The 8,884-nt window shown below is 48.2% G+C and overlaps 2 protein-coding genes across 3 annotated transcripts; one reads left to right on the plus strand and one right to left on the minus strand.

The window, feature by feature from the left end:
* The first annotated feature begins 2,619 nt into the window (after positions 1 to 2,619).
* Positions 2,620 to 3,980, plus strand: LOC128501622 (fibrinogen-like protein 1-like protein). Its single transcript, XM_053471173.1, has 2 exons — positions 2,620 to 2,764; positions 3,023 to 3,980. The coding sequence occupies exons 1-2, from the start codon at positions 2,620 to 2,622 to the stop codon at positions 3,670 to 3,672; spliced, it is 795 nt and encodes a 264-aa protein (XP_053327148.1). The 3' UTR covers positions 3,673 to 3,980.
* Positions 3,981 to 4,477: 497 nt separating this feature from the next.
* TMEM177 (transmembrane protein 177) lies at positions 4,478 to 6,674 on the minus strand. 2 transcript variants are annotated; one of them, XM_053470951.1, is made up of 2 exons: positions 6,658 to 6,674; positions 4,478 to 5,490 (listed from the first exon to the last, which is right to left on the minus strand). In XM_053470951.1, exon 2 carries the CDS (start codon positions 5,477 to 5,479, stop codon positions 4,541 to 4,543), a length of 939 nt encoding a protein of 312 aa, XP_053326926.1. In that variant the 5' UTR covers positions 5,480 to 5,490; positions 6,658 to 6,674; the 3' UTR covers positions 4,478 to 4,540. The 2 variants fall into 2 exon arrangements, with proteins under 2 accessions (XP_053326926.1, XP_053326925.1); XM_053470950.1 differs by lacking the exon at positions 6,658 to 6,674 and adding an exon at positions 5,937 to 5,989.
* Positions 6,675 to 8,884: the final 2,210 nt, after the last annotated feature.

An 8,884-nucleotide genomic window follows, 5' to 3' on the forward strand; every position in this document is an offset into this window, starting at 1 on the left:
CGTCGCGTCGTTTGCTTTCATGTCTGTGATTTTCAATAAATATCCAGCATTAAACGGTGAAGTTTCTGCTCCTTTAACTCGGTGCGTAAATCGCGCTGCACTCCCTGCCTCATCCACTAGAGGTCAGTAAAACAGCAGCTTCTTGTTAATACAGAGCCACTGGAGTCACTAAGTCGGGAGTTTGCGGAGGAAATGAACATTTCACATCCTTAACTATACAGATCATCTCAAATATTTAACAATACATTATACAGGGCCGGTTACCTGATTTATCTATACATTATACAGGGGCTGGTTTGCTGATTTATTTATACATTATACAGGGGCCGGTTCGCTGGTTTAACTATACATTATACAGGGCATCTCACTGATTTATCTATACATTATACAGGGCATCTCATTGATTAAATTATACATTATACAGGGCCGGCTCACTGATTTAGTTATACATTAAAATATCTAACATTATACAAAGAATCTCGCTTTTTTAACTATACATCATACAGGGGCCGGCTTGCTGATTTACTATACATTATACAGGGCGTCTCCTTGATTCATTTATCTGAAAAATACCCCTTCCTGGACAGCGAAGGGGCTGTTGGCAACCGATACCACATGCCGTTACAGATAGATTTTAGGGGATGGAATTAGGCAGGAGGTTTGCCGTACAGCCCCCATTAGATGTTATTCTAACGCACCCTGATCTACTCAGCACTGCAGATATAAAGACACCACTTGCAGTGACAACATAATATAACTCTAATACAACCCCTGACATCACTATGACATCATCACGTCTTTAAAACAATTGAGAAATGCTCTTATAGTCATAGCTGGAAGAGAAGGAATGGGGTGGCCACAGCCGATATGGTATATTGCAATTGCTTCTGGCCTGGGAGCCCTGAATAATTGCCCCCCTGAATCTCAGGCTCGTACATTCATGTTCCGTGGAGTCACCCAAAGTTAAAGCCTCTACCCATAATCTGCGAGGTCGGTAGGAGCCACGTGGCTATATCCGGTCCAAACCCATAAATCACCCCAACCGGCAAGAACAGAAAAGCCTGCCGGCCGTCGCTGAACGTCGGACGCAAATCCAGCAACTCCGTTGCCGGCCTATAGGAAAAATCCAGAACATCCGTCCTCGGCCCGTGACTCCCCGTTCCTTTTATAACGTGATTATCTGGGGGGTTCGTTAAGCTGCGGCCAATCGCCTCCTTTAATCTCTCCAGCCGGAGAAATCCTCGCACCGACCCCCCCCAGAGCGACCGAACGCTAACGCCGGGGCTACCGGCTCCGTAATTTGCTTTTTGTTCTAATAAAACGATTAATAATCCGAGGATTAGCGCCAGATGATGATTACAGGAATAAGCCTCGTGTCCCCGATCCGTCCATCTCCCCCATCCCAGATGTTTTTTATTCTTTTTATTCGTATTGTTGGTTTATTTTTGTCAAATACCACAAAAAATAAATAAATATATATATGGAAGAGAGGAGAAAAAGGGCCACGTTTACTAAACCTACACTGCGATCTGCTCTAGTATTAAAGACGCCGCATCGTATCACACGTGCTCTTCAGCGCATCAAACCATGCGATTCTGCCTCTAATTTATTGCAGGTTCCGGATCCATTTATCAGTTGCTATGGCGACTGCATCACTTCGCACCAGCAACTCTTGTCATAGATCATCTAAAATGACTCTGGCCTGGATTATAACTCCACAACCCGGAGAAAGAGAAGAGTTAAAAGGGATTTTCTCCCCATTAAAGTTCTTTATTTATTCTGAGTCACGTCTGGATTTACTGTTTCCCCGAAGATTACGACGCCGAGTAAACACTCCGTATCTTTACGAATAAATAATAAATATTACGGGTGAGAAGCGCTAAAAACGAAAGCGCTTCGTATGAACCAGATGCTGGAACGAGCTTCCTGGACAAATAACTTTACGCCGGTCGATGATGCTGAAAGTTTTAATATTCCGTATAAAAAGGGAAATCGGGGGAAGTTTCTGAGTCTTTCGTCCGGAGCGTTCCCTCGGGTGAGTGAGATCTCGACGTTTCTCTCTTCATTCTCAGCCGGTCTGGTACTTTGTAGACTGCGAGCTTTTTAAAATAATAAGTTACAATTTTGGGTAAAAAAACTACACAAATAGTAACTTTTTTAAATTCAGTTCTTAAAACCTCAGGACAAAGTCGCAATTTAAAGGACTCTCGGCAGCCGACTCCCATCGCGGAGGAGTATGTAGATACCGGATTAAATGCCTTTAACCCATATATAAGGAAAATATATATATATTACTCTTCTGCGTAAAAATTAAAGACATATTCGATCTGTAAGGAATGGGATGATTACGCGACCTCGCACCGGGGCATGAATCGCCGTCCTCGTCTCTCCTGCCTATTACTTTGTTTCCAAGTCCGTGTTCCGGGATCACCGGCCGCTTTAGAACGATGTTCATGTTTCCCAAGTTATTATTATTATGTTATATAGCGCCATCAAATTCCGTAGTGCTGTACAATGGGTAGACCGGACATAACAAGTAGCATGTAATATAACAATTTGACTTTCAGAGATAACAGGTGAGGAGGACCCTGCGCACAGGAGCTTACAATCTAGAGAACGATGCTGCGGATCACGTGCTTTCTGCTTCTCGTGAACGCCCTGCGCTCGGCGGCTCAAGACGTTAAAGCTTTAGGCATCGCCAACATCGACATGGTTCCCAACGTGACCAAAGTCCTCAACCTCAAAGACGTGTTCAGCAGAAAAGGTACGAGCGGCGCCGGGGAATCTTCTCCGTCACGGCTCCAACTATAAAACACGTTTCGAGATCGGGAATCACGTCCATAGTAACAGAGTTTACCCCAAGTATTTGCCTCATCAACAAACAAGTAGCAAAACTGGTAAAATCGGGGAAATAAAAATAGTAAGAAATAAAAATGTCCCAAATGGATAAAATTTGTAAAACGCCTGTATGTTAGTGAAACGGTCCTGCTGCATTTTTAATTTTTATTATTATTTTTTTCAGTCTTTTATACCAGAGACTGCGATGAACTCTACAGGCTGGGTCACCGGCAGAACGGCCTCTACGTCATCCGACCAGAAGGCTCGCCCAAGCTGGTGGTCCAGTGTTTCATGTACGACTGCGCCGGGTGGACGGTCATCCAGAGGAACAGCTTCAACACGGAGATCACGTGGAGCGAGTCCTGGACCACCTACAAGTACGGCTACGGGAACATCGAATCCGACCACTGGCTGGGCAACCACTACATTCATCTCCTAACGGCTCAGAAGTGGAACAAAGTGAGGATCGACCTGGTGAGCCCGGAGAACGAGGCGCGCCACGCGGAGTACGACAGCTTCTACGTGACCGGCGAGGACGAGAAGTACCGGCTGCGGTTAGGGACGTACAGCGGAGACGCCGGGGACTCCATGACGTCCGGCGCCCTAAAAAACATGCACGACAACATGAGGTTCTCCACGCACGACAACGACAACGACCGCAGGTACAACGCCAACTGCGCCGACGAGCACGGCGGGGGGTGGTGGTACGACTTCTGCTACGACGCGCAGCTCAACAAGAAAAACGGCATCCATTGGGAGACGCTGTGCGACCATAACTGCAAACGCTCCGTGATGATGATAAAGCCCGTCCACATGTACTGTTACCGAGCGTAGACGGCCCGGGCAGAAATCACCGAGACGGGGTAAAAATAATAGTGACCTGTAAGATATTCACGCCCGGGCCGTTCTAAAGCCCCCTCCTGCCGAAACGAAAAGTAATAAACGCGTTACTGAAGCAAACGTTACCGTCTGATAAACGTATCATTTGTGTCTCCCGGAGATTCTATTCCGTTACATTATTGTTCATTTTCTTCTTCTGCTGACTCTTTAAAGCTGCTGTTCCACTGAGACGAAAACATTAACTGCAAATTAACATTAGCAATTATCTGTTTACTCTATTAAAGTTTTAATCACATGGAAACATTTAAGAATGTTATGTTTCTATGGCAACAACCTATCAGCGCTTGCTTCTGTGTCACATGAGAATTAAGCATTCCCATTGTAAATAGGAATGAGGAATGTTCAGGAAGACACCCCACATACATGTTTTATGTTCTAGAAGGCCATACGCATGATTTACATATTTGTTTAATACTATCGCGTTAAGGGGCAATACATGCGATCAGCCAGAAGGTTCTAGAAAGGCCCCCGCTGAGTCTCTCCAGTCTGGGCCGAGCTTCCAGCAGGTGTCGTATGACGGTGTACCTGCACTCGCCGTCTCTCCCGTGTATCAGGGAAACGTCCGTCGGGATGTACCGGGACACCCTAATCTTAACACGGCTTTTAACCCCTTCATGACAAAGACCATACATGTACAGGCTCACAATGCATTGTTTTTAATGGGTTTAAGGACAAGGGGTTAAGGATGTACCAGTACGTCCTGCGGGGCGTAAGGGGTTAAACAATAACACAAACAATCCCCGTTATGAAAACGTTATACTTTATTTCCGGTCGCACGGCTAAGGCTGCCGGTACCGGCCGCTTACACCTTCTGCGTGTCCAGAGCCTGCTGTATGTGATTTCGTCGGGAGGTGTAAGGAGTGTATTTCAGCCTCAGATAATGTTTTGGAAATAAATTGCCACTCGGGGCGTAAATTCTTTCCCCCTCCTCCCCCATAAGACCCCGCAGAATCCTATTACGGGCTAGCACTTTGTCATAGAACTCCAGCCCGCCGCGGGCATACGATTCATTAATACCGGCTGCCTTCCGGTCAGTCCTGAAATCCAGCCACCGGGTGACCGCGTCGTCACACAAGAAATAGCCGGTGATCCCGAGCAAAATAACGCAGGCGTTATACAGTCCCCGTACCACGATCGGCCCGGTGTACAGACCCAAGAGCTGCTTTATGGCAACGCTGGAAAGACAGACGCCGGAGAAGCAGAAAGGGGCCACGACGGCTTTTATAACGGGGCCGTTGCTCTGGGAATAAAGCGCTTCCCGGGCCAAAGAGAACTTCTGGGCGGCGGGAGATAAAATCAGGGCGTCTTTTAAACGTTCTCCTTCCTCGCTTCTCCAATCCACCTGCTTTCCGTTAACCATCAGGACGCGATCTGCGATCCCAACTCTGTTACCCGCCGCCGAGGTGTTATAGTTGGCCGGAATGCCAATCAAACAGCCCCCGGGGAGCCAGGGGAGGCCGGCACCGACGGGTTGAAACCCAAAGGCCGCGAAGGGCCGGTACCCCGAGGCGGATGTTATTTGGGCTTCCTGTAGAACCTCCCGGAAGAGACTCCGCAGTCCGGCGCTGAGCTGCACCGGCTCCCCTTTGGACCATCCCTGATAAAGCTTCCGGAACGTCTGCTCGGGGAACACGTGGTAGGAAATGCTGGCGGAGAAGAGTCCGGCGGACGCCACGGCCAGGAGTCTGCCCCGGTACCTCTGGGTGAATCCAACGACTCTCCATAGGAAAGGGGTCGCCATTCTCAGCGGACCTGCCGGACAGGAGAGCGCGGGGTTACAATACGGTGACATTTAATAATAATAATGAAAAGCTAGGAGAAAAAAGTAAAATAATTTCTAAAAAAAACCCTGCAAACCCTCCCTTTTCAGAGAAGACCTCCGTAGAGCATCGCGGCCGCTCTCCACATCAAATATACTTTTATTTCTTGAATGCCCCTATATGATAAATTTGTATAAAACGCCAGAATAATCTGCCCCTGTTACCCCTCTAACCCCCTCACACCCAGCCCAAAGAAAAGGAAATTAACTTTAATCATTAATACCACATATCTGGCAAATAGTTACTGAAAATCCCCCAATCCCTGCACGTTCTGTGAGAGAAAAGCCCACCCCCTTTATTTACAAAACTGCCGTTAAATACCCCCGATTCGGTGCAAAACGACCTCAGTGAAAGGAACCCACAACCACTACCACTGACCTCCAGCGCGCATGGGACACCTGTAGCCGTAAAGCGCTGCTAGAGAACACGGCGACGATGCGTGTCAGTGACGTCAGCGCGCACAGTAAGGAAACGCCTCGAGTTAAAAGTGTAACGGGAGAGAAGGAGTAGCGAGGGCGGAGCGACAAGAGGGCGGAGTAACAGAAGCCAGGGACAGAGCGACAGGAGGCGGGGATCGGTAAAGAGGGCGGGGTCGAGTGACAGGAGGGCGTGTTCAAGGAGGGAGCTTCACTGCAGTTTAGGGGAATCAAAACATTATTTCTGGGGAATTTTCTGCAATATTTGTCGGTTCTGTTTGCTGAGTATATATTTTAGGCAATTATGAGTGATATTACTGACAGGGTGGTAGAGGAGTGGAACAGCCTCCCAGCAGAAATGGTAGAGGGTAATACAGTGAGGGTATTAAGCATGCATGGGATAGACATACGGCTCCTGAATCTAAGACGAGACCAACGACTGATTAAGGTTTGAGAGACAGGGGGCCGGATGGGGCCGAACCATTGTTTCGGTTCATCAAATGTGGGAAAGGAAGTTTAACAAATATTTGGTAAAAATGGCAAACGAGCTCCGGACTTTAGGGCAGGAAGAATTCATGAGTTAACAGCAAGCTTTTGGGGGTGATATTGCACTTTAGCTTGTAGTATAGCTCCTATTAGTCTCAGCCATCCCTGGATTTATGTCCCCGGTGGGCTCTGCTGACCTAAGGTATCGTTTTGTTTGATGTGCAGCTGCCGGAAGGGTTGGCCAGCGGTGCCGGTAGCCCCGCTCTGCAGCCGCGATCGGGGACTCAGACACCCCGGGGGGCACGGCTGCTGCTCCAGATTAATGGACCCTTTAAATCCCAACACGAATTCCTGATGTCTCCATCAGCGTTGAGAAGATGTTAAATTACATTAACTTTCGGGACCTCAGAGGTCTCTTCTTCAGCAGACCAAGTATTAAAGCTCTGGGCTCTTCCGGCGCTGTGTAAAATGTAACGTCGCTGATGCTGCGGGGGGGGGGGGATGCGCATTACTGATAAACTGATAAGACTCGTAGCTTCTCTATAATTTGTCGCTCAAATCTTATTTTTACAAATAAGTCCTCTTTTAAGAGAGTTTACCCTTTAATCACAGATTCTAATTAAAAACGTGTATTCCTGTCCTTCCCGAACGTCGTTAGTGACCCCATTCAGAGAGCGGCGGGTAATAACTGCGGTATATTGCAGTCTGGTTTTGCCACAGGCTGCCACACGTCTGTCTACCTGATGTGATGATACAGTCTCCAATGGACTCTCATCACCCTCAGCCAGCGGTGTGCTGTGAGTGGCCTATCCTCAGGAACGCGTTGGTTTTACTGCAACAGGCGAGAAAGGAAACCGCGACACGGACAGAACTTTCACTAAAAAGCCGCGAACCCCTCAATATGTCAAGCTGTAAAACAGAATGATGAATTAGCATACAGGGGCAGCTGGCTCCTCCCCCCAGGGACCCCCTTATGATAAATGAACGAGACAGGACAACTTCTCAAATTTCTGCTTTTTCCTGAAAGATCCGTCTCGCCGTTTATTCGGTAGAAATAAGTTAGTACATTCGCGAGAATCAGTGAAATTCAATTCCTTGTACCCTTAGACGTGGGCTTAACCCTTCGAGTGGCAGAGCGGAGCCCGACATTCCTGAAACAGTTAAAAGTTCTCCTGAGAATGCCGAATATATCCTCGAATACTGCGTTGATGAGTGCTGATTGAAATGAAAGTGCAGGGGAGGAAAAAAAAAAGTCCTTTCTCCTCCTCGTCCTCCGTTTGGCTCCATTCCAGAGTTTGACACAATGTCTGCGGCGCCAAGTCAGCTGGAATTATTCCTCACTCCGGCACTTATTCATTTCATCGGACTGCGTTAACCCTATTGGTGCTGCATATACACTGCAACGACGTCCCTTAAAAAAAATAAAATAAAAAAAAAAAAAATTCTTGTAACCCGGATTCTACAGATTTTTCAGTAAATTTCACAAGCTAGGAAAAAAAAAAAAAACCTGGCCGTGGGCACCGCCAAGTAAAAAAAAAAAAAAAAATGCCATCTGTTTTTAGTTTAGTAAAATTGGTTGTTTAACCCACTCAGTGCCTGAGCGATGAATTAACACATTTTACTGGGGCTTTAAAAAACAAAAATTAAAAACCCCACAGAACGCGATCCACCGATGATTAAAAGGTGAGAGGGATCCAGTTACTCGGGACGCGCAACCAACAGAAGCTCAAAACGAGCCGACGCCGACTCTGCAGATCCCGGGGGAGCGAGTATCACGGCGCGCGGAGGTTCCGGGGGCACGAAGCGGTGCAGGCGGCCGGCTTTCTGTGACTCCGGAAACACAGGAGGTAGCGATCCACGGCCGAGGCTTCTGAGTGCTGGATTGGCCCCCCGGAGCCCACTCTGGGTTTTGAGGGGTTGATAGTGAACGCTACCAAAAACGACTGCAAAGTTCTGCGGATCTCGTCGCGGAGACTTTAACCCCCGAACATGAATGAAGTTTGGAAAGGAGACACCCGGCGCGAATCACCGGAGCGGAATGCGTTTGCAGCCATCATGTTAGGGGTGGGACGCCGGGACCTGGCTGCGCGGCCGAGACCCCCGGTGGGAGGCGCTGACCGCGGGACGGTAGAGGGAGAAAAAAAAAAAAAAAACCCTAAAACTTTTCATGCACGATTTTCAGGATTAGAAGGCTGCCCCTGCACGGCCTATAAAGGGTTAATGGGGGGTGAATTTGATTCACAGCATCTGCCGGGGAAAGGCTTCCCAGCACCCAAGACGTTAATGTACCGCGGGGCAATAAGACGTAACGGCTGGCGGTGTAAAGGAGCGGCAGTGAGGGGGGGCCCTGAGACGCGTCTCCCAGTCCTCCCAGTTCCGGCAGTCTGAATCCCAGTTGGTTAGCGCTGTAGGGAAGTCACGCTC

Source organism: Spea bombifrons, chromosome 7, assembly GCF_027358695.1.
Source record: "Spea bombifrons isolate aSpeBom1 chromosome 7, aSpeBom1.2.pri, whole genome shotgun sequence".
Lineage (NCBI taxonomy): Eukaryota > Metazoa > Chordata > Amphibia > Anura > Pelobatidae > Spea > Spea bombifrons.

Coding starts and splice junctions, on each gene's coding strand:
- LOC128501622 (XM_053471173.1), top strand. CDS start 2,620: ATGCTGCGGATCACGTGCTTTCTGCTTCTCGTGAACGCCCTGCGCTCG. Junction 2,765..3,022: donor AGACGTGTTCAGCAGAAAAG/GTACGAGCGGCG, acceptor TATTTTTTTCAG/TCTTTTATACCAGAGACTGC.